The sequence below is a fragment of the Protopterus annectens genome, chromosome 1.part0 (genome assembly GCF_019279795.1).
Source record: "Protopterus annectens isolate FY-2018-M chromosome 1.part0, PAN1.0, whole genome shotgun sequence".
NCBI classification, from domain to species: Eukaryota; Metazoa; Chordata; order Ceratodontiformes; family Protopteridae; genus Protopterus; species Protopterus annectens.
The window spans coordinates 1,207,242,744-1,207,270,397 of record NC_056725.1 but is presented as its reverse complement, the minus strand read 5'-3'; the positions used below and the strand labels follow the sequence as shown (position 1 = coordinate 1,207,270,397).

The 27,654-nt window shown below is 41.4% G+C and overlaps 1 protein-coding gene across 3 annotated transcripts in view; it reads left to right on the top strand.

Moving 5' to 3' along the window:
• The window catches only part of LOC122796901 (zona pellucida sperm-binding protein 3-like), a 191,862-nt gene that overhangs the window by 77,259 nt on the left and 86,949 nt on the right, over nt 1–27,654 (top strand). The window contains exon 1 of one of the 3 annotated variants that reach the window (XM_044065666.1): nt 26,120–26,232. The exons of 1 other annotated variant lie outside the window; for it this stretch is intronic. In XM_044065666.1, the coding sequence (XP_043921601.1) occupies nt 26,157–26,232 (76 nt within the window). In that variant the 5' untranslated portion in view covers nt 26,120–26,156. Of the gene's footprint in view, nt 1–26,119; nt 26,233–27,654 lie in introns of those variants that run through there. One more of the 3 variants, XM_044065674.1, reaches the window with a different exon arrangement.

Genomic DNA, 27,654 nt, shown 5'->3' with positions numbered 1-27,654 from the left:
ATTTACATCAATTGAACCCTCAAGTACCAAGTCATTTAAGGCCAACCAAATTTTCTTATTTCCAATGTTAATTTCATTTAATGATGCTCTTTCATATCTATCCTGATTTTCCAGTACTTCCATCATTTTGGTTTCATAAAATACCTGGTCCATAATAACTGTCCCCCCACCTTTGTCAGGTTTAATTACCCTAATTCCTACATCGTTTGATAGGGTATTTAACAAATCAATTTCATCTTTAGATAGATTAGGAGGTATCCAATTCTTCAATAGTTCATTCCTAATCTTTTTTTCCATCATTACTTTAAAATTTTTTAATTGTGGGTTCAAAGGAGGGTTAAAAGTACTTTTTCTTCTCAAGACTTCTGTGTTGGTACCAGGAGTTCTTTCATCATGGAAAATAAGTTCAAGGTTTTTCTTCCTAAGGAAGAGCTTTAAATCTATAATTACTTTCCTTAGGTCGGCTTTCCTGTTAGGTACAAATTTCAACCCTTTTGTGAATAACATAAAATAGGTTTCATTAATGTCAAGGCCACTGTAATTGTAAATACTATATCCATTTTTTATCCAAACATGGCCTTTCCTTATAATTTCATTAATAGGGGCTTCAGTATTCACATCATTTACTAGATTTCCTATTAATTCCTGTTCCTGCTGCCCCCCATTCCTTGCCCCCCATAGTAGTAGTTTTTTTGAAAATTATTTTAATTTCTTTGATAATTATTCCTAATTCTTTCTGACCTTCTCAGAGGGGGGTATTCCTGATAACTATCACTATTTTCACCATTCACCAAGTCCTCATTACCCAGATACCCCAAATCTTCATTCTGATGAAATCCTTCATACTTCTGAAAGTAGGGACTTCTAGGTTTTGGATACTGGGTCTTATTCTTGTATTCCTTAACATCTCTTTCCAGCTTCCTACATTTTCTTTCAAAAATACTATTAATACTTTTCTCAATACTTTGTAATGTTGAAAAATATGTCTTTTTACTTTCCTCCATTGTGAATAGCAAATCATTCGTAATAAGGTTATTCACTTCTTCTATCTTTCTATTTAAACCAACCATCTCCCTATCATTTTCCTTAATAATTGCTTTCAAAATAGCAAAGCCACAGTTATCAAAAATTTCCAAAAGCTCAAAATAAAACTCACTTCCCATTTTCACCTTATTAGGATATTTGCATACCCTTAATCCTTTAGGTACAATTTTTAAATTCAAACATTCATTTGGATACAGATTCTCAAGCTCTAAATTCTTTAACTTGAACAATAACTCATCCAAGACTTTTATATTGTTTTCATAAGTTAAATTCACATCATTAGACTTCAGTCTAGGCACTTTTTTACCATTAAAACAATATTTATAGTTTAAAACATTTAAAAAGTCCGTTTGATGCTTTTTGTTAGTAAGTGGTCGTTCATTTGAAGAATTACCTGTAGTGCGACCACCTGCTACGGCATCTTTAAAGTCCATTACAACTGTCCTTGTATTCTTTGGTCTCACACTCATGTTTCCTTCGTTTGGTACACCCGCCTGTAAAATGCAACCATCATCCTTCTCAGTTAAAAAAATAGAAGGGATATCCAAGTCACTAGTCTTTCTTTTGCTGTCATTAGCGTGGTTAACCATACAAGATCCTTTTTCGGCTTTCCCACTGCCAAATATATTAGCGTCTCTCTCTCTCTCGACGCTAACACTTCCTGGTTGCCTGGAACTCCCGTCCCATTGGTTACCATTACGGTACTTCCTCCCATCAGGAGCTCGATGAGCTGTGTAAGTTGGTCGGACAATTTGTCAATCTTGTCCGACCTACTTGAACGAAACGCCCCTTCTTCAAGGAGCAAAGTGCCCTCCTCCTGTTCCATAACGAAACCAACGATACGAAAAAACGGAAGCAAGTGCACAAAAGCAAGACTTCACCAAACAAAAGCACTTGTAGAGGAAATAAGGCACCAATTTCTTCCTTTACGATAATTTAATAATCCACAGCAACACAGCAACACAGCAACACAGCAATACTGCAACCACAGGAACCAGCCAAAGAACAAAGGTCATTAACGCTATATCTCACCACTGCGTTTTCGTTTAGATCACTTCCTCGGATGTGACTGAATGAAATGTTACACTTTCTGTTCACTATAAATACATTCATTTAACACCATAATTAAGCAATTAAGCAATCATTTATAAAATTGATTAATTGAAGAAACCTGGCTGGAAAACCTTGCTTATGCCATATTGTGTTCACTGAAAACTATTTAAACTGGATATAACCCTTTATAAGACCCTTACATAAATATAATATACATTAATTTAAATCTTAAAAACTCTCATTTATTTACTATACTTAAAAACATGTTGAATAAATTATTTTATAAAAACTTTTATAAAAAAATCATTCTATACATTTCCTAATAAACAGTGCCAGGTCTTAGGACACCATCACCCATACTGTGTTCCAGCTATGCTCATAAACTAGGTGTGTATTCCTATGTCACAGGAGTGGTTGGCAACTGGACTGCTGGCAGAACCAACAGTACACAAGGTGTTTGACTAATACACGCACATCAAACCAGTGCCAGCCACAGTAATACAGGTTGCATTCTTGGTACTCTCCCTCTTTGTTATCTATACCACACAGACTAACACAGAAGGCATCTGCCTATTGATGTTTGCAAATGACTATGAACTAGGAGCAATAGTTGACTCAATGTGTGCTGCGTTCAACATACAGAAGGGCCTTTGTGTGTCAGATGTGTGGTATGTGACGTATGGCCACAATCTGACAGCTGAGTATTGCATTATCATCCCTTATGTTAAAAACCCTGTACCCATGAACTACCACCTAGGCAGCGGTCAACATAATGGCAACTGTGTGTGTATGGGATGCAGCTGGACAGTAGTCTTTCCTTTAATAGTTACTTCACCACACCAGTCAGGTAGTTGTATGTGGCACCCCTAATCATGACAGGGTGCCATCTGTGAATATACAGATAATTGTTCAGCCATACTCAACACTCAAGTGACCCATAATAGATCACATATCTCCTTTAAGGGTTATTGGCCATGTTCAGATGGCCTACACTGCCCTTCCCAATCCCTAGCTCCACTATGTAGCATCATGCCTACCCTGAATAAAGCCATGTCCAACCCAGAGATGTTGGACATGCTACACTTACACATCCTAATTTCAAATAAACACATACTTCATGGACATCCACCTTTCTAGTATAAGGATCACAATATGCCTGACAGATCTCTGTCCCATACACTTTACATACTCATGCCATACTATGCATCCCTATCCAGCGAAGCTGCACATCGCTCCTCTCTGTGACATGGTGTGATGACCGCATGCCAAATATATCAGTAACCATGTGGATCAGTTCTGTGGCACTGCTTGAAATGGCCACTGAAACTTACCTGTCTGTTGGCTACAGCTAGGTAACCTTTCTGCCTAGGCTCATAAATGGCCCAGGGCATATAGCCTACTAGTTCACTATGACCATACATGCTATAGTTGATATCCAACCCTGCAAATACCATCAGGATAGCTATTGTCCTATGTGTTTCACATGTGCAACACAGGCAATACATGGCAGGATGCTATACAGCTGTACAGTGCCATGTAGATGTATATGGCAAAACACATACATGTGAAACATTCTGTGAGGAGGTCTGCAGGGTCACAGGTCACGTCCCTAAAGGCTGTGTATGACTATATATGTGACATATACACAGCATTAAGATCTATTGCATTAATGTGAACACATCCAGGCATATGCTGATAGGTAAAGACACCAGTACAGGCAAACAGAAATGCCCACATCAAGACAACATCCACATGGAGTATGAGCAATGTCATCACATGACACACATATATGGTGATAACATCACATCACCAGTAAATGTCAAATGTGTGTGACGTAAACATGTCAGTGGTGTTAGTGTCATGTAGATTTGCAAAGACTTATTTGTAATCTTAATAAATGTGATACACATGTATGTTCAGCTGTACTTCTGTACTTCTCTGTGAGTTACTGTGACCTGTCTCCATCATTATGTCTTCCATGTATGCCGAGTGGAATGCTGCCAGCACACACCCCCTTGGAAGATGAGGTCCTCATCCCATACCTCCTCGATAACCATTCAACACTCTTCAGTCACGTGCTACAGGATGCACAGCAGCGGGATGCCCTGTGGGATGAACTCCGCAGGGGGTAATTGATGTTGGCAGTCACAATCGCACCTATCAGCAAGTGCGCCGACACTGCACTGACCTCATAAGATGGGCAAAACAGAGTGCTAATGCAATCACCAGGGAACAAGGTGCAACAGGTGGGGGCCACTCACCCAGCCCCCACTCACACATACCGAGGAGCTACTGGCCAACCTGGGGACACCTGCAGACCTCCATCCACAAGCTTTAGCTGGTATTGTGGAGGTGGGTGTCTCTCAACCACTGAGCCTGGAGTTGCCTGGTAAGTCAGTACTGCACATATAACACAACTATATTTCACATAGTTACATGTGTTACTGTACAATATGTAATGTAACATCATATGCAAGGCATGTTTGCACACATGCCACATACTATAGTCTGCTACTCTATGTATGTACAGATGTGCATACTCCATAGTATAGTGTATTGTACTGGCTTATGTACTAACATGGACATTGCACCCTGTAGCTATCACACAGGTGTGGATAATGATCTTACTGCTGTGACATTCCTGTTTAGGTACCTCTGGAATTTTGCAGTGACAGCAGCCTGTGTCAGGTGAGATTGTTATTATTTTCCAGGCTTGATAATGCACAGATCATATTAATTGCATGCTGTCTGTCATAACACACGTACACATAATGTATGGTGGTCCAGTTAATAGACACTGATCAGACCTGCAATGCATCACAGTGATTACCCATGTGAAACAACTCAAGACTATATGAAACTCCTACAGTAAACCATCCAAACTGTCATTGCCAGATGTGTGGGCAACTGTGAATACAATGGTGGAGGTGTGGTTCACTGTAGGGACAGGTACTACAGATCAGCATTACACATGTTGGGAATACAAGGGTCTATATTAGAACACCGAACATTCAAAATGTCGAGTGTTCTAATATCGAACCCTAGCAATCAAAAAAAAAACATCGAACATTCGAAACAGCAAAACACATACACATAACACAAGCACACCACACAAAGAGCAATCCACACACATACACCTAAACTCGTACACCTAACCCTACACTAAACTATAAATACACCACTAACTATCCACTTACCTTAACCCAAACCCAAACCCTAAGATCCGTCACTATCACACAGTCACCTCAACCGCGCCCTAACCCTAACTCACCTAACCCGCCCTAACCCACACGTCCACAGAATCACACACTTACCTGACCCATGCTCTAACCCTAACTCACCTAACCCACCCTAACTCACACGTCCACACAATCGCACACTTACTTGAACCTGACCCGTAACTTTCCACCAGAGAGCTGAAAATACCGAAGCAACAGAAACGGACAACCAAATTCTTTCCCTAGGAAAGAATTCGGTTTCCTGTTACTTTGATATTTTCAGCATTCGCTGAAAACAGGTCGATATTAGAACACCCAACATTTCAAATGTTCGGTGTTCTAATATAGACCTGAATACAAACAGTACTGTACAGAGAGCATATGTGTGCCCACACTCTAAATCTGTTGGAGCTGGAGTATGACCAGCCCACAGGATACCCCTTGTGGATTATACCCTTGCTATGAATGTCACACAATGTCATGTGCTATCTGACATGTCCATGACATGTAGTGGGCTGACTGCAACACTGCTCAACTATCCTGCAAAACATGATGTCTCACATCCCATACATACCACCCTTTGTCTGCATAACCCTGTCCTCAGTGGAGCATATGACATCTATGGGTGTATGTCATATGGGATAACACTGACATGTGAAATAGATGGCCATCGCAACCATTGGACAGAACATGTGTACACATGGCCATGGAGGATGGCCAGAGACATGAAGCAACACACATAGTAGAAGTGATGTACATGTGTGTACACCCTGTTGTACATTGGCTTGACACAATACAACTATGGCCTTTGTGTAATGGTGATATTGCAGATGTGAAACACTAAACATCATACAGGCCTGTGCACAGCTTGTGTAGGCATAACATGAAACCACCACATAACATGTATTGAACATCTTGAGTGTGTCACGACATGAAAGCATTCACCTATACAGTATCCAAATACATACATGTGTTGCACAACATACACATACAACCACATCAGGCCACAGATACAGTGCATTCACCTTGCTGGTGTCAGACATCACTGTCATGCCTGCTCCTCATGTGTGTGAGGTACACAGATGGCATGTGGGACATAGAGTACTGCTACATTAGCCATGTGTGGGCATAGTTGCCAGGCATCAGTAATATGGTTGCAGATGTGCAGGGGTGTCATCTGTATACCCTTCTGTGACCTGTGTCACACATTCCACATTAGGGTTTAGTGTGTATACACCTCAGAGAGATGGGTCACATTCCACATTAGATATGTATTGTATGTGAACACAGTCATGGCCATGAACTGTGTCAGGAACTCGCACTGTATAGCAACAGTGAAGCCACATGATGCCCTGCAATGGCTATGCACATCAGCTCAATGTGCAGTATGTCACTGCATATTTGTAGGGCGAACAGACAACATTGTGTCAGCTGAAGGCCCATGTTAGTATAACACGTCCCTGCATTGGGACACCATTACCATACTGTAGATTGGAAAGGACACCATTGTGTTACACATGTATGCATGTCACTCAACACATCAGCAGAAGACATGTCATATTACATGTGATTGGTAAGGTCATATGCCACAAATCAGGCCGGTGTACTGTAAACCTGTGCTGCTCTGTGGCACCATTGCAAAGTAGGGACAGCCATGTCAAACATGTGTGTACAGCCACATGCACAATGTCTGTAGACTCTGCTCAGGGGTAGGCAGAATAATGTTGAACAGACATGCACTACTTTGGGGGAGATATGCAAGCTAGGGCTCAAGGAAACATAGTATTCAGTTGACATACCATTCTGCTCATGCCCTCACACATAGGGGCAGTGGCCAACACAAAACATCAGTGTCAGATGTACAAAGGTCAGTGATGGTCTGTTAACATGTGGTGTATGTTGCCCGCACCATGGCAGTGTGGTGCAATGGTGCATAGTGCATGCATTGTGTTGCAGGTAGGGGACATAAGCTACTAACACAAATGGTGCAATACAGGTATGTATGCTAAAGACCACTATAATTGTGTAAGGTGCATGCTGTCTGCTATAACACATGCATGCTGTTGTGTGCAACTCAGGGATGTATGATAACTACCACTATAATTGTCTACGCTGAATGCCATCTGCCATAGCACCTGCATGTTGCATGCCGTTGGGTGCCATAGCATGGGTCTGTGTGTCTGTGTTGTATAACTTGTAATGTACAGTTCTTGTCTGCCCCTCACAGGTGTTGATGTAGGTGCATTGCCCTCCTGTGGTCCACCTGATGTTAGTATCCCCACAGACTCTAGCAGTGATGATGAAAGTAGGATTGAGGCACAGGCAGGGTTGTCAGGGGCTGAATCTGTGCCATTGGTTGCCATTCCACCTGTATCCCCCTCATCCTCGCACACAGTTCCCCTGCCTACACATACCCCATCATCACTGGCCATAGAGGAAGGACAGTTGGTGGGTGGTAGCATGGAACAGGGAAGTGCAGAGACTATGGAAGTTGTGCCTACACACCATGATCCCAGTCAACTAACTGGTGATGTCCCATACAGGCATGTCCCCAGTGCTGCTCATAGGAGGACCACTGGCCAACATGGAGGAACAGGCATGCGCTGAACAGCACAACAGAGAAGGTCTGTGGCTTCAGAGGTCTGCTGTCCATTCATTAACTGACAACATCCAGGCAATTGCAAATGCTCACCATCATCTTGCAGATGTTTTGGGTAGATGTTTGGGTGACATGGTGGGAGTCCTTGACCGTGGCATGTCAATCTTTGAGTGTGGAATATCTGTGCTGGAACATCTGGTGGGAGTGAGGCATCAGGCACGTGGATGTAGGTCAGCTACATCACCTGTTGAAGGTCTGTGTGAACATGCTACTGCACATGCCTGCTCCCATAGTGGCAGTAGCAGCAGCAGTGCAGCTGGTGCTGTGCAGTCTACACCAGGACACAGCAGGCCACATGCACATGGTCCTGGATGGTCCCAACAGGGACACAGTTCCAGTGGACATGTGTCATCAGACAGTACCCAATCTGGACCTCTGCCTGGTAGTGCCCGTGCAACCCCTGGCAGGCGCAAGTCACGTGGCTGTGGCCGGACACCGTGAACTGCGAAATCTGCCTTGTACAGTTTGCAGCTGTCAATAATACCTCTGTGTAGGCCAGCCACATGCCAGACCTGTGTGGATGCACACACACACACACACACACACACACACACACACACACACACACACACACACACACACACACACACCAGAAACAAATGTAGGGCACCTCAGCACACACATGCATAACATCCAATGGTGCAGCCTAGGCCTCTGGCAAACATTATCACCCTGTTCATATGATGATGCCTGTGCCATATCCCTGTCATCCACACCATCGGTGCAGGGACATGCTCATACGGTTTGATGCACAGGGTGAACATACTAGGTAGACAATTGTAGATTAATTTTGTTGAGTAGTGTTGACAGGCAGCAGACATACCATGTATTACAGTTTTAGAATGCATTTTGTATGTTTGACAGTATGTATCATGTGTAACAACATTAACAGCATGTTGATCTTGATGTTCTGCCTTACTCTTTCAGGTGTAATTGATGTGCTGGGGGATGTCTGTGTTTGCAGTTAATGTCCCATATGTACATGCTGACTACTCATAGGTCTGTATGACAATACCGGCATGCACTTTGTAGCATCCACATCACAGTAATAATCTCCCATGTTTCAATTATGTTTACTGTTCTAATGATCCAAGAGCATGATAGCTGTGTAGTAAGCTACTGTGTTCAGAGCCGTCATATACATAGTGGGTGACATCACCGGTATAGTTACCTGGAGCGGGGAGGAGGTAAAAGAGTGGAATAGCGGATGACAAGGGTAAAGGCCAGTGGAAATAGTAGCTTCTCATTGGGAAGCAGTAATACCCACTGCCATGACAGGATGCAAACACAGACACACCCACACACTCATGGATTCACAGACACAGTAACACACACTCTGACACACACACACAGTTGCCAGTGTTGTGATGAGAACCCCTGCCTAAGAGCAAATCATTATTATAGTACTACGCAATTACAAGATGCACCACAGAGATTACACATGTACAGGTAGTCGGAATGGCCTAAGATCGAGGACATCGACAGGGATACTACAGTGTAGTGAATGTATGTGGGGAGGGGGGTTCATCAGTAGGCTAAGTAACAACAAGCCACACCCGAGGGAGTACATGTTACCAGGCGGTTAGAATGCCCATCTAAGATTGATGATATCCACAGGGATACTAGATTGCATTGAGTGAATGCGGGTGAGGAGGCATTAACATTTCACTATGGTAAAACACAGCCTCACTCCAGGGACCGGACAGCCATACCCATGGACAGCCATATATACACACACACACACACACACACACACACACACACACACACACACACACACACACACACACACACACACACACACACTCACACACACACACACACACACATACACTGTGGCATTCACAAAGATATACACCTATGTCACACACATACAGACACTTGACATGAGTGAGGTTCAACCACCTGCCAATGCCTTTCTTTATGCACTTCACTCTGTACTGATGTCAACAACAGTGTTCAGGACAGTGAAAAACATGTGGCATGTATTTTCAACCATACGTGACATATATGGACACACACACACCCACACGTGCCAGTACTGTGAATCAAACATCTGCCTATCTCATGATAGGTATTACAGAAGTACAGCGCTATCACATTTTCTACAAAGCATACTGACTCTTTCCTTTGCCATCTGTGCTGACATATGCACAATATATGCACAGGGGAAGTATTACTGTTACAGGTGTCAAGAGGTTTGCCTTCAGTGTCACCCTTACTGCATTCTACATTGTCTGTCTTCCACTTCAATTAACAAAACCAGACCTTAGCAGTTACACAGGTTATTGTAGGAATGGTTGTAACACACCTGTGAGCTGTCCTCGGTAATCATTCATCTGCAAAGTAACCCCACCACTTAGTAGTCACGTCCAAACATCTGTCCATACCTCATGTACAGCTTACTGTACTTTGAGCATATCACCATATACAGTTGGCAATGTTGAGGCTGTATTGCAACAGCATGATGTACTAAGACAACAGTCACCTTCAAACATCAGACACTGCACACGCATGGAATCTAAACAAACATCAATACATGTACACATATGCGGTCTACATCAGTAAGTGGACTAGCAGGTCAAGAGGATACATTCCACACCTTCCCCACACCATGTGTGAAACATAGCTGAGCATTACACCATAATGGATGTTGTATTCATGTACTGGTAGGACACAACCACCTTCACTGAGTAGCCAAATATACATATATGACAACAGCACATATCAACAAGACACACACAGCATTATTCCATGTCATGCTCCAACAAACTGTTACTTGACAGTTCCATGGTGAAGCTAGGGCACTGTAATAGTCAACAGTGAGCACATCATATTTGCCATACACACCTCATGTTTACTGGAAGAGTGCCAGCAATGTGCTTTGTTAGAGTTAGGCAGTACACTCATTCAAGCATGTGCGAGGTCTGTGGCTTGTAAACATCTCACCTCAGCACGTACTGGCTATTGTGGTACTAAGGCTAATGTCCAGACAGCACACAGCATGCATGGCTTGAAATTGTTGACATGGGGTATATGTAGGAGCTGTGGGCACACATGGCTGTACATGTCATGGACATATCACCTGTGACTACTCAGGAACATACAGAGCAGAGCTGGATTTCCCTGAGTCTGTAAATAGAGGCCTTGTGTAGGTCCTATGATCCTGTTATTTGGGTATGTTTGTAGGCATTGCATTAGGTGGACATGTCTAATGACATACATGCCACATGGGTTGTTGTATGATATGATAGGTGTCATGGGTGACCAGTACAGAGGGAATAGTACCTCTGTTAACACAGATATCAAACCTTATGTACTGTTAGCATGCTATCTCCAATGTGCATGTGTGTAATGAATGCAGCCACATGTATGTAGAAAGGATAACGAAAGCTATGGTAATGTCATTTATGTTGTATGAGTGTGGGATGTACATATCCAGGGCAGGTACAGTTAGGTCATATACAACCATGAGGATGTTGTTTATTGGTGTACAGCAACAGTTGACTGTGTTAATTCTGACAACATCCGAGGGACCCTGGTATATGTACAACTGACCTGGTTACAAACAGTGGTATTATTGCATTGCATAACACATTATGCAGCTGTGTCTGTACATGGGTACTTTGCACAGTTGATGTAGGCCTAGGTACAGTCCACCAATCAAAGGTTATCTGGTGGTCTACCATACTATATCATACCACATATGGATGTGTGTTGGTAGTCTGGGGATAAAGTGGTGGATGTATATGAGGAGTCAACCTAGAATGCAGCGTTTGCCACTGTCATCTGTACCTGACACATATGTGATGAGTTATGATGGAGTAGTGGTCTTTACATGTGAGTAGCCTTTATGAATATCTGGACACCACCACTTGGAATGGTCTGTACCAGTGTTATGGCCCACATGTCTGGATCTGAGTTACATGGTGGTAGTGCAATTGTGCACTACAGAGCCTTCAGCCAGGTGTTCCTCACTGCACAGATGTCAGTATTCCCCATTGTAGGTTCTACATTAAGCAAATGGATTATGAAAGCCACACATCTGGCACTGGTTAGCATAAGTAGCCAATGCAATTGTCTTGTAGGTGTCAGGGTGTTACTTCTATGTGTAGGACTTTTGCCTTGGAATGTGGCTATATGGGTAAATGTGACCTAGGTATTATCCACACTCACTGGAAACATGGATGCATGTGATCTGTGTCGAAAGCTTGTCGTTCAGTCAGGACAGCCCGGAATGACAGACACTGGACAACCTCCTAATAACAGCAGGACATTGGCTCATTGTTTTGGTCTAGAGGTTACCACTCGTACCATGACATCACTGCGAGTGGCAGTAATGTGCTTGGTAGCAGATGCCACATCTAAGGTAATGGACAGCAGCAGACATTGTGTAGATGACCAACATGAGATATACTTAGTGTAGCAGTCCTGCTAATAATGACAACTACTAACACAGCCGGGTGAGGTCATCTTGACACCTGCACCTCAGTACCATTACACAATGGGGCTCACAGGCTTCATGCCCACTGAGTGGCGCACAGCTACAATTATCCCACTCCACAAGGGAGGATCCATCTTGGATCCCGGGAACTACCGTCCCATCAGTCTGACAAGCCTGATTTGCAAGGGTATGGAACGCATTATCATGGAACTTATAAACAAAGACATTGGCAACCTTCAAACACTAGACCTCACCCAGTTTGGGTTTATGAAGGGCCGATCTTGTATCCTGAATCTGACTGACTTCTTTGAATCAGTCTCCAGAGCTGTGGACGAGGGTAAGGCAATCCACACAGCCTATCTGGACCTCGCCAAGGCCTTTGACACCATTCCCCACTCTGGAATCATAGATAAACTTACTAAGCTGGGCATAAATCCCTATGTCACTCGACGGGTTGCTAACTGGCTTACTGACAGAACCCAGACAGTAAAAGTAGCCGACTCCAAATCCAGCTCCAGACAAGTGACAAGTGGAGTACCTCAGGGTTCAGTCCTGGGACCACTCTTGTTTGGCATCTACTTCTCTGAAGTACAGGCCAACACTAAGGAACTCTGGCTAACAAAGTTTGCAGATGACTGCAAACTGGGAGCCATTACTGAATCCCCAAATGATGTGGATATTCTACAAAAGGACCTTATAGAAACAGATGCCTGGTGCCAGAGCCATGGGCTCAAGCTTAATGCCAAGAAATGTATAGTTATCCCCTTTGGAAAAAAACATGTACCCATGAATTACCACATAGGTGCCAGGACACTAAACATCGAAAGTGTGATGAGAGACTTAGGGACACAGGTGGACAGTGGTCTCACTTTCAATAACCACATTGCCACAACAGTCAGGAAATCCTTCTATGTGGCACACCTCATCACTAAGGGCTTTTCATCCAGAAAAAAGGAGATCATTGTCCCACTGTACTCATCCCTCATTAGACCAATTATAGAGTATAATGCCCTGTTTGGTATGTACCTCACAAGACATCTGCAACTGCTTGAAAGGCCATAGAAATACCTCACTAAAAGAATCACAGGCCTAAAGCAGATGCCATATACTGACTGTCTAAAAAAACTCCAGCTATACTCTGTGGCATATCGTCTACTCAGAGGCGATCTCTGCTTAACATACAAGGCCATGTCAAACCCTGAACTGTTGGACATGCTCCACTTAAACAAATCCCAATCCCTCAGAGCCACATGCTCCAGGGATCTAAACCTTGTCATCACAATGAACAAAACATGCTGGAGGGATAGGTTCCTGACCCAGAGACTCCTCATACTGTGGAATAGACTGCCCATACATATCAAGCAGAGTACCTCTTTGGCCCTCTTCAAAAAGAACCTTGATGATTGGATGGGAGATAGGAAATTCACCCCGGGGATCATGTCAGTCGCCCTGCTAGACAGGGGCCTGGAGAAGTAAATATTGTGGGAAGAAATATCCAGGGAATTGTTATGGCTAGGCTTGCATAGGCCCTAGGGCTGATAGCCTAGTACCAACCTATGAACCTGTGAACCTATGAACACATTATGCTTGCACATGCCACTGTTCCAAGTATAATGCCACTGTCCACAACCTGCTATCAATGTATGCCTTTCAGGGCAGCAAGGTGTGTGACACATGCTGTAGGTAGCATCCGCCTGTGTGTCCCAGTTAACCTATTGTCTGTCACGTCCTCACATGCATGATTGTGTATACTTAACATATATATGTCAGTACTTCATGTACATATATGCATGTGTATCACACAGCACAGACACAGATATATAATTTACGGGCCACATACAGGTATCTGGTAGTAAACCAGTATGATGTGCATATATACTGACAGGTAAGATGTACATAGCTGTAAACCTGTGTGTTTACAATAGGACACCCATCAAACGCTCCTGGGTCTATGAAACTTCCGAACAAAATCCAATACTTCACGAGTGATGAAAAATCAAACAAATTTATTTAAGCCGTTAAAAACAATACGTTTTTCGTTGGAGTGCCACTCCAACTTCCTCAGAAATTCGAATACAAGCAAAACAGTGCCTCACCCCTACCAAACATTTAAATACTTTAATTAAGCAAACATAATCACGATACAACATTCAATTAGTTGTCCTGAACCTCCTATAAAGTTAAAAAAAAAATTAAGAATTAAAAGTTAAAAATAAATAAACATCTTAATAGTAATACACTAAAAACATATCAAAGGTTACATATTTACCATTGTATTACATTATATTACAACTCATTGGTGCTACTCACCAATAGATTACAACTAATTGAGACTACTGCCAGTTTAAAAAGTTATGTGTGGTAATGGCTATTCTGTATGTTTTAAAACTGACAAGACAGTGCTCTGTTTGTGAGGGAACCCCCATTTGTAGGGCTATCTGTGGACTGGTCAGTGTGTGGAACCATTTGTTTCTTGTGTTACTCACTGAACACACATCTGTGAACTGCAGAAGCATAGTGTGAGGATTGCAGTCAGTACATGGTGATAGTGATGAGAGTTACTGCCATTGCATCCCTGATTGGACATATGTTACATAAAACAGTGGTATGACAGTCACTGTCTGAGGTTCTCACAGTGACATGCCAGTAATGGGCCACTGTTCATAGCTGCAGTCACAAGTCTTCTACACTTTGTACAGATGTCATGCAGTATATATGCATGCGTTGTGCTCTCTCTGCAAATGTATGCCATCTGTTGTGTTGGGTTGATGGTCATATCTATGCATGCTGTTATAAGTAATCCTGAATGCTGTTGACTATTACTAAGCCATATCTGTGTTAAAACTGCAACACCATAGGCTGTATGGGACTGGAGGTCCCGGCAGAAACTCCTGTCCCACTTCAGCTGGCCATGGCACCAGGCACCAGCATGTCTGGGGCCCAGCCTTGGACCTCCACCTCTGTTGGCTCTGCACCACCTTCTGGTGGAACCGCCACTGAGGATGGGGCTTGTCCCCCCTGGGAGCAGGTCCAGACATGAACTTGTCCGCCGTCGTACAATCCCGGGCGTTGTGCGTAGGGGGCTCAATAAGGAGTTTTGAGGCCACATACGCCAGCTCGAGGGCAGATTATCACATTCAGAGGGTGAGCCTGCCCCTCCTAGACAGCCCCCAGCACAGCCACCTTTGCAGCTGTTTTGGTGCAGTGGTGGCTGCCCATGGGTGGGGACCTCCATCCCACTGTTTCCATATGGGGTCATGGGCTTGTGACTGCCGAACACCCCTCCCTGTCCAAGGTGTATCTCCCCACATGTGTCATATACCAACCCTGTATGTTGTCTTGTCTGTCATCCTACCCAACCTATCCTCCATGAGCATACCTACTCTCCTTCCCCCACATCCCACTCTCACCTTATGGAAACAAAAGGCCAATCTGTTCCTAGAACAACATTTGCCCCATACATAGCTGTCCATTTCACACACGTGTCCACTGGACACATGTAACCTTTTTAATTTGCATCACAACATACTACTGTTGTCCTCACCCGTCTCTCAGACACACGATCCTGGTATGCACATGACTCCTAAAGGTTCCAGGTACATGTGATGCAGATGACCCCATTGTACACACAACACTACCAGTCCCTCTATGATTATCCCATTTACCTTTTTCATGATGATGATGTCGCACACAGCACCTTGCAAGAGTACTGTTCTCACATAATGATTGGACAGGAATTGTTGTGTTAACGTAAATAAAATGCACAGAGTAATGTATGTGGCTAATGTACAAATGTTTGCGTGTATTAATGACACATGTCTGCTTGAGGGAGTCTTGATAGTACATAGAACAACACCACTACATAATACAGGCATTGCTGGTGTTTCCCTTTTTATTCCTTTTTAATGCTTTGTTGTCACATGGGATGTTCTTGATATATCTATATATATGTAAACATCTATATCTGGACATAAACACACACATATACATCTACATGATGGAATACATTTCCTATACTGTTGAATGACTGTGCTGGATGATATGTTTGTGATAACATCCGATGTCTGTATATCTGCCATGGCTTAGTGGTAAATCACAGTGGCTGTGGTCTGCAGGGTCCTGGTTTCGAGCCTAGCAGAGGCTGTTTATTTTTATTGCTGGGCAGAACAAGGCCATTGGATACGGAGTGATTAAGGCACTTTAAGCAGTTGTGAGTGGGTGTGCGTGGGTTTGCGCAGAGCTAAGCAATGCTAACCTTTGGTTACAGTTTCTTACACTCAGCCTCTACATTGCTTCACCATTGTGATAGTCGCATACCGGCGGCCAAACAGGCTTACACCTGCTTGCTCCCGCACTTGCAAATGCACTGCATTTGGTGTTTGCATCTGACACTCACACCCCTGCGTGGGAGTGAGGACTATGATATTACCTTGTGATGCCTATTACATCGGATTACATGCCTACAGTATCAGGAATGGCTTCCCATTAGGTGTAAGTATGCCATTCAACTGTATGGAATCTGCGGCCTGTCCAGAGTTTGATTCATACTATTGGTGTGTTCCTCTTACACTCTGCACCTGTCTGGCTAATACATGGGAACTGACACCATTCAATACAAACAAGTAATTGGGTTTTGGAACCCACATCCTTCAGCCGAGTCATGCTACTGCATATCTATTATTCTATCATCTTTCTAAGGTTGTAAGTGGAATATGTGCTTTCTGTCCCTATCAGACCTCTCAAACAATTGGGGACAAATATCAACTGAATCAGGGACAAGTCATGACAACATCAGGAACAATCAGGGATACATTTAAAATATTAGTGCTATTAACTTGACACATTGACAGACTCAGAGCATATGAATTAATACACATTTTCTGAGGTAAATGAAGTTTATAACTCTTAATTGCTGTCATTATTCATTATCTGTAATTCACCACCTTTCCTCCAAACGTCACTAGTTTTAGAAGGGATTAAGTGGGACAGAGTTAGAATTTGAGTCAAAATCAGGGACGTCCCTGGAAGTCAGGGATAGTTGAGAGGTATGGTCCCTATTTGTTCCCCAAACGGTTTATGTCCTGTCCAGTGGATTTGCTCTTAGGGGTTGAGAGGTATGGGTGTAAGGTATGCCCATTTCAGAATATTACTTACATCCCCGGGGCGGTCCTAATATGACTGCACCAGCCAACACCTGCATGCCTAGGCCCATAATTGCACACCCATAGTTCCCCCACCTACCTCTCCTCTACAGCACTCATCCTTACTGTGGGTGCAGGTGGGGTAAAACACACCACTACACACTGCCCACTCTCCGCGTGTCGAGACACATGTCGTATGTTGTGTCGACCCATGGGTTATCAGGCTTGCACAACCTACTGGTCTGTGTATGTCTACAGCCTGGTTTGATGAATCATTACAGGGACTGACTCCGATGATCAGTGATTTTTGGGGTGTCCCACAAGGGACATTGATGTCTTTGTTTCAAGATTAGACCTGGCAGGTGTCTCTCACTGGTAGTATCCTGCCGGTGGTTTGGGAAGCAGTGGTGTGTTTACTTTTATTGTGTGTCTGTATGTCTCACCGGCCTAGCTGGGGGTGGGGTGGGTGGGTTGATGCTACGTGTTACACGTTTATTGATTGGACCCCTCACCCCATATGCACGGCCTGTGAACATATGTAATTTGGAACTGCTGTATCATATCCTAGCTATATACATGTGTATATTTACAGTCTCACACACACACACACACACATATATATATATATATATATATATATATATAGAGATATATATATATATATAGATATATACATACATACATTACTATATACAGATATAGCTGTGTATGTATGCATACATGTATATATTTATATATTGCTGTCTATATATATCTAACAACATATGGGTTTATGGGTGCCTGCATATGTATATATCTATATGTGGGTATGTATATGTATTCTGTCTCTGTATGTATACATTTGTACTACGGAGAGGGAGAGATATATGTCTATGTCGCTATGGGTAGATATACACACACATACCTCTACATATATACATCTACATATGGTTATTACATTCCTTGCCATGTAGATTACACTTTGCTGCAGTGGGACTCGTAGAGGGTGTGGCTGCTCATTGGGGGACGCCTCTGCCCAATGAACACTTTTGCTTACATCCCTGGGGCTGTCCATGCAGGCCCACATCAGCCAACACCTGCACACCTAGACCCATAACTAGCTACCCATAGTTCCCCCACCCACACCTCCTCTGCAGCACCCTTCCTTACTCTGGGTCCTGGTCGGGTCTGAACACAGCACTGCAGGCTGCCCACTCTCCACTTAACAGGACCCATGTCATACATTGTCTCGACCCATAGGTCATCAGGCTTTCCACCCTTGTATTCTGGATATGTACACACCCCAGACAAAATGGTCGGCGTATCACCTTCCTTTGGTCTTATGTCAATTTTTGGGGCGTCCCGCAAAGGAACGCTCCTGTCTGTGTTCCAAGATTAGATTTCACGGGTGCACTGTGTACCTCCCTGGTTGTATCCTGCCTGTGGTCTGGGGAGCAGTGGACTATTTACATTGTTTGCAGGTTTGTGTGTATGTTTCCTGTGTCCGGCTGGGGTGGAGGGGGTGGAAGGTCATGCTACGTGTTTCATGTTTCTTGCTTGGGCCCCTCACTTCCATTGGCATAGCCTGTGAACATCTGTCATCCTTGTGTGCTGTTTCCTATCATAGCTGTATATCTGTGTATATCTACGCTCGCACACACACATATATACACACACACATATATACATATATATATATATATATATATATATTAATATATATGTGTATATAAATATATATATATATATATATATATATATATATATATACGTATATGTCTGCAACTATATATATATATATATATATATATATATATATATATATATATATATATATATATATATAGTGTATAAATATATATGTATATATATATATATATATATATATATATATTTATATATATATATATGTGTGTGTGTGTGTGTGTGTCTGCAAAGCAATGCAAACACACTTACACACACTTACTGGTGTTTATATATGCTTAAACCCGCTTACTAGTGCCTTATTCATTATGACACTGACACTTCACTCCAGTTCACTTTTAATTGTTATTTTGCAGGTTATACAGTGGACAGATGTTGAAATATGTTCATATACAGATTACCGATGGAAAATGGTATGTGATGCAGTGGGAATTTTGAACTGGAATGTCTGTTCGTTAGGCGGATGCTCTAACCAATACCCTATTGCTGTCCTGATTCATTTGCATATATACCCATATACCCATGACTCCTAGTTCCCCAAACACCCACCCCAACACCTCACTAACACTGCAGTCATCCATTCTCCAGTTGGATTCGCGGTGTATCCACACCACTACACATTGGCCACTCCCTACTCCTGTAGACCCATTCCATCGGTTGACTCACTTCACGTATCCTCAGAAATCCCAAACTTTTAGTCCACAAACATTGGTGACATGAGCGACCAAAAGGACATTATTCGCAATTTTTGGGTTGTCCCACATGGGACACACATGTCTTTATTTCAAGATTAGACTATACTTCATTACATCCTTACTCCTGTTAACATGACACTACAATAAATTAATAAGTATAACTATGTGGTAACACACACGTCACACATGAGAGCTAATTATGTACGAGTTTGATGTAATTCTTTTACAAATAGACCAGTTTAGTAAATGGCGTTGCCGTAGCAGGCAGATCACAGGAATGATTCCATGCGTGAGAAAGTCCTCACATTTGAATTTTTCAGCACAACACTGACTTTGGACATTGTACTCACTTCATTTTAGCAGTTTTGTCCCTTCCCTCTTATGCACAACCTATTATTCTGTCTACTGTTGAGGTTTGTAAGGGCACATTCATGTTATTTATGTCTGCAAATGGAATGAATGTGTTACAGAGAATGTACTTCTACATATAGATGTATGCATGTGTGTATGCATATATACTTATAATGAACTCGCTGACCTCCACATGGCAGTCCAGTTAGAACCAGCCCATCCAACTCTGATACGCCTGGATCCATAATTTCATACCCATAGCTCCTCCACCCCACCCAAGTTCAACATACACGCATACCATCCATTGTCCAGTTGCTATCGCAGCAATGACACACCTCCACACATTGCCCTCTCCCGAGCATTAGGGGTCCTACACATACATTGTCCCAACCCATGTATTATCATGCTCTCCCACCATTTAGTCCTTGAACATACCTGCCCTTGCTTGTGTAATGGTCAGATGGCCAATCATCCTATCAATTTTTGGCTAGTCCCACCAGGGACTACCCACTGTGGGTAAAGTAGACTTAGCAGATCAACAATGTTACTCCCACTGGTAATATCCTGCCTGTGGTGTGAGTAGCAGTGCTTTGCTCACTCCTGCCCAGCTTGATATGACATATGCTGACAGCGCTATATAATACTGGGGTTGCTGTTGATTCCCTTCTCATTCCTTTTGTATGCTTTATTGTTACAACGTTCATTCTTCATAGATATATATATATATATATATATATATATATATATATATATAGATATAGATATATATATATATATTATATATCTGTACATACTTATATACATTTCCTATGCTGGGCACTACTTACATCCGCACAAGCGCACTCAGACTTGCTTACTAGTACTTATATATGTTTACTGCTGCTTATTTGTGCTTACACCTGCTTACTAGTGCCTTATTCATTATGACAGTACCACTTTGAATGAAATTTAGTTAAACATCTCATGCGATTCTCAAGTTCACTTTTACATGTTATTATGTCAGTTTTACAGCAAAACGACATTCATTCCACATGGAAAATGATATGTGCTATAGTTGGACTCGAACCGTGAATGCCTGTTTATTAGGCAGATGCTCTAATCACTACACTATTGACATTTACATTGATTTTGCATGTTTTTCTCTATTTGAATGATTTTGATGTGTAAGCTATGCTCGGCAGAGGACAACGCGCAAACACGTTGCGCTTTGCTTAAACTTTCGATATTGCAGCAATACAAATGTAAAATAGGGATACAGGGAATCTAACTGTGAAAGTTCTAGGGAATGGGGCTCAACATTCCACTACGTGCTTGTGTATTTACTACTTCGATTTTATTTCACTGTTTGTGGACACTCTTGTATGCTTAGCATACATTTTGATATCCACGGACACTGAATTACTGGCTTACTATTAGAGGCGGGCTCTAATTGTAAGCATAGTAGATTGTGCAACTGCTGGGGCATGTTTACACCTCCGTAGAGCATTTGTACACGCCCCCGCACTCGCACACATTTCCTGTGCACGTCAAGGGTGTGGCGGCGTGCCCTCATACATACATATTCATATGGCGCTGCTGCACCATCTGTAATGAGGACGCTCCGCGCAAGGCTAAAACCATCCTTGCGCCGAGCTTCATGAATCCCGGGGACTGACTTTATTATTTTCCCCTTTCAAAAGAACATCCAAATATTTTATTTATCATTAGTTTCATAAATAAAGCCTAATAAATTCCCATTTGCCCCCACTGTATAGGAACATCAGTTAATCCAGAAACCCTCCATAAAATACAACTTTGTATTGAAAATATTGTTATTATATTGCTTAAACATCCTCATATATATGTTAGCATATGTGGGTGCTAAGGGGACCCCGTCTCTTTATTTGTTTTTGCCTGTGCCAGGCTGTGTACTTTCAAACTAAATAAAATTATATAAATGTTAATCACTGATAGTAATCTTAATACAAAATGTGATTTTGGCCCTCCACTTGTTCTGTTTGGTACTGCTTTCGACCCCAATGCACACTTCCCATTGGTAGAAAGCTATAACTGATTTTACTTGTTACATATACAGCTTCTTTAATAATTCAGTCTCTTAGTTACTCGATACTGATTGTTATTACTACTAGAATTATGATTTCCCTGGTAGTTTCTACACAATTTTATGTATTTTAAGTGTAGCATAAAGAAGACATAAGATGTTCTAAAACATTTCTCTATCCTGCTGATTATCCATCACCCCTACATTACCAGACTTATCACTTTTTTAAATAAATGTTGGATGTTGTAAACTCTTAAGCTACTCAAGGACCAAGCACTCTTCCTTTGTAAGATTAATGCTTCTTTCTCATTTCAGATATTTTCATATTCATGTTCTGTTCTCTCCATATTACTTGCTGAACAAATGTAGGGCCTTATATTCAGTACATGGTAGAAACACTTTTTTTTTCAGATAAGGACATAGTAACAATAAACATACATCTTCTCCCAAGTTGTCCTTATCCTACTCATACTGTACAAATTCATTATAAGGCCGTTCCAAATTGTGTCATTAACTTCCTCTTCTTCCAGGACAGACTCACGTAAACAATGTTTCATCCACATTATTGTTCCGTCCCCTTTTTCTTAAGAAATGGTACATTTAAACTCAATTTTCTAATTAACATGAATATTTCAGTTTGTACATTCACTACATCTGCTACCCTTAACGGTTCAACTGTCATTTCTTTCCTTAATACTTTTGCCATTTTATGAGATTGGATATGTGTGTGCGTGTGCCTGACTGGACGTTCACCATATACTAGATAGGGGTCCTCAATGCTGGATGTGTGTGCGTGTGTCAGTGTTATCTGTGTATGTTACAACATACATAGAAGCATTTGGGTGAGTATTTATGTGAGTGTGAAAGAGTGGGGGTGAAGGTGCATAACTGTGTGTGTGTGTGTGTGTGATAATATCTGGGAGTGTATGCATATATGTATGTGTCTGTGTGTGTGTGTGCACACACAAGCATGTATGTAATGTTATGCCTTGCTGTTGTATTGAATGGGCTGCAATGGAGAACACTAGCATGGTCAGTTCTGATGACACAATGTTCTATTCAGAAATCTTGTAATAAGTCACTAATGAAGTCTTTCTCTTCGCAGAAATACCATGCCTCTGAAATAGAATGTCTCCTTCTAATGACAATTAACCAACTTGCACTGGGCAATTAGCTTGGACAGAGAAAAATTCTCTGAACCTGGGAGTTACAACTACTAATAACTTCAAACACATTTTTGTTTGCATTCCCTATGGAACAGACAGCTGATGACTCATTAGCTTCATTGTTATACTCTTCTATAATTTTTCTGTACTTCACTATATCCCTTTATAAAGGTATCACAAGATATTTCAAATGACAAAGACAACAACATATATATTATCCCCCCCCCCCCCCTTCTCACAGCACTACCAACAGTATTTGCTTTTCTAACACTGAAAGCAGTAATGTAAGCTTTACTTTCACAGGAGCATAAACATTTACAGATGTGTATTGCTACCCCTTCTTATATTCTGATGATTTCTGAGGTTGTTTTGTGCAGTGTCCTTCCTTCTGTGCTAAAAGTTTAAATTTTAAGTCCCTAGAAGGCAAGAGCCAAAGGTACCTGGCAAGAACCTAATTTCTGTGGTCTTATGTTTATTTTAGTGTGCTATAAAATCTGTCTGGAACCCAATATGCCTGGCTAAAAATTGAAACTCTCCTTGCCACCTTCTCACATGGAGTATATGATTTGACCCACAGGTGTCATTCCCACAGTGAGATGCATACCACCCCACTGATGGGTGAGTTGGTATCAGTTGCAAACTTCCAACCCACCCCAGCCATCTCCCCCAGTACCCTGAACCATTTAGGCCATAGTCAGGGCTTTACTCTTTGTACAACAGATTCAGCAGGGTTACCAGCCTTTCAAAAATGCATCCACTGCTGGAGGTAAATATGTCATATCCGAAGAGGCTCTGGGCACCCAGAACCACAAACATTTTGGAGGGTCATTGTGCCTCTGGTAGTAAGAAATGTTTACACCACAATGGCTATTACAATTCTGACTTGAAGTCATCCTTTGATTTTGCCAGCCTCTGCAAGTTGGTGCCCAGCAATATTTTTTCTCACAGTGTCCAAAAAGAGTTAGATGCCCAGTACTAGTTCAAGGGCAGAAGAGTTATATGACAAACATTTTAGGGGTGTTGTGGGATGGTCTTGTTCTAATCTTTATACTTTTTTCAATTATTATTATTAGACACCTATTTTATAGATGTATGTTTACAGGTATACATATGTTAAACCAAAATGAGTTATAAAAGAGCCTTGAATTTTCCAGTGTGATAGAACTTTTGTAGAAAGCAATTTAATTACAGTAATCTCTCGGTTAACCAGCACCCATGGGGATTGGTAGATGCAAGATAACTGTAGTTTCTATTTGCCTGAGAGTTACTATTAAAAATAGGCCTGACTAATACTGTACCCTATACTATTTGTTTGGTTTGACTTGTTCATAGGTTGGGGAAAGAGGGAATTTATTCCTATCTTCCTTTTTAAAACTCTAAAACTCTAAAAACGTAAGGTGTGTTTCTGTGTGTGTGTGTGTGGGGGGGGGGGGGCAGAAAGTGCAACACATGAAAATTGTGCTGTATTTCTTTGATTTTTTTTTTTCTGGTTGCTTGAGTCCCGGTTAACTGAGAGTTTACTGCATTCACAGTTCCTTACCTGCCTAGTTGTGAGCATGTTACACATGGTTCTCATTGGGTAAACAAGTACTGACTGCTCATGGCTTATAATAATTAAAAATGTATAATTCATGTTGATTGTGTTAACATACTTTTGTACCAAGACTGTATATATATTTTCTCCAGAATTATTTTGTTTCTTAAAATTAAAAATATTCAACTATTTGAAGCCAGAGGATAGCAAAAGCTAGATTCTTAAGCAAAAGAGAATAGGAAAAAAAAATACAATTTGTCCTTTCTGTTTTGTTTTGATATAGGCAAATGCTGCCTATAGCCAGTGAAATACTTTTATTTAAAATTCGGGTACAACTCCCAGCCTTGGTAGGTACAACCTTCTACATTAAACTCTGTTACCCAGCACCCATGGGGATTGGTAGATGCCAGATAACTGTAGTTTCCGGTTGCTTGAGAGTTACTATTAAAAATAGGCCTGACTTATACTGTACCCTATACTATTAGTTTGGTTTGACTTGTTCTTAGGTTAGGAAGAGAGGGAATTTATTCCCATCTTCCTTTTTTAAAAATTTAAACACAAAAGGTATGTTTCTGCCAGGGGGGACAGAAAGTGCACCACATGAAAATTGTACTGCATGTCTTCATTTTTTTCTGGTTGCTTGAGAGTTCTAGTTAACAGAGTTTACTGTAGTAGAAATACTGGATACTTTCAAAAATATTATGTAGCTAACGAGTTGCTTTATTGCAGCCATTCTGAAGTGTGATGTGTTCTTATTCCCACAGGGAAAGGAATGACATTTTCCTTGTGTAGCATACATTGCAGCAGGTAGATGACTGCTTCCTACTAGAGGTCAGCAAGCATTTTAATTTTCTAATCATGTTCTGCTCAGTTTACTTGGGCGCATCAGCTCTGTAAAATTAAAATAGAAAATGTTACTAAAAATTAATATTATAACAAGTATGAATAAATCAAATCCCCCACCCCACAATTCTTAGACACTAACTACATCCTATTATAAAGACAACTCCCTTCACCCTACTCCCTGTAGCTTCTTTTATGTACTAATTAACCCAGCCCTAATGAACTGAAACTATAATACTATCTAGGCCTGGTAATAGGCTTACTGATGATTTGTATTTACCAAGATGGTGTCATTAGGACTGTGGATGCTGGCTGGGTGTTTCTTTATGTTTACCTCTGTGGTAGTTGGTACTTTGTCTGGTAAGAATAAAGTTATTTGGTTTTCTGCTTTGTCTTCACTACCTGTCATACATATGCTATTTGCTACAGGAATTTTTTTGCTTTGCTGTTATTTTTATAAGTTTAATTTCCTTGTAATTGAGAAGGGGTTTTCCCATTATGTCATCTGAAAAGTCTTTGCTTTTTTTACAGTGCCTCTAAATGATTTTGTAATTTAGATTTTCCTAAATGCCAGATATTTGCTATAGACTTCACAAGATGCATGCTATTCTTAATATAAGATTTGGGCTTTCTAACTAAATTGTATTTGTACTTTACTAGCTCTTGTTTGGGGGCTTTTACCTTTGAACGTTTAGTTCTTTGAGCCTTCTAACTAAATTGCATTAGTACTTTTTACTAGCTCTTGTTTGGGGGCTTTTACCTTTGAACGTTTAGTTCTTTGAGCGGGGCTTTTACCTTTGAACGTTTAGTTCTTTGAGCCTTCTAACTAAATTGTATTTGTACTTTACTAGCTCTTGTTTGGGGATTTTTCTTTTGAACGTTTAGTTCTTGTGCCTGAGTGAGTGTTGTGAACGAAGTGTTTGTGTAAAGCTCCTGTCTCTCAAAGCCAAGTAAAAGGGAGTTTTACACACACTTGGTGTTCTGTTCAGTGGTATAGGAATTGGGTGGAAATTACTGTTTCCGCTTGTGTGTATATAAGCGGTTATTCACCCAATTATCTATATTCTTTCTGTTCTAAAGAAACTGTTCTTTAAAACTAGTATAGATGTGGGGGAGGGGGGGTCTGTTTAGTTGCTGTTGGAGTTGTTTGAACTGTTTTTATTTTTTTTCCAGTGCATCTTAAACAGTGTAGCTGTGTCCTTGCACCAGTCTTTGTAGCTTTGGGGGAGGGGGAGTCCTGATTGTAAACCCCTTGGAGTTCTAGGCGATAGCTATGATATCTATGCGGTCTCTCAATTCAGATACTGCTAAAGTAGAAAGTATAGTATTTTAAGACTAATAAGGTATTTTGAGCAGGTAGTTTTTAACTACTGTGCTCTTGGAGCCTACTAGGGATATTCTTACATAGGGGCAAGTGTAGAAATGCTAAAACATGGCAGTTTAACAAATTCATAGACCACTATTTATAGATGCTAACTGCAGTGCTACCCTCCTGTGATATCCATATCTAGCTTCAAGGATAGTGGGCAACTTGGGTTTTATACCTGCATTTTTTAATTTAAATTTAACTAGTGTATAGTTCTTAACTATTTCCAGGCTAGCTCAAAGTATAATTAACACTATTGTAAAATTAATAAGCGTATTGATTTAAAAAATGTAATCACATGTACAGATTCATTGTCCTCAAGAGCTTGTTTGGGCTTCTGTAGTTCCCACACGACTGTCTGCTCAGGATGTCATGGGAGAGCTAATTAATATAAAAATTCTCCCAGGCACCACCAC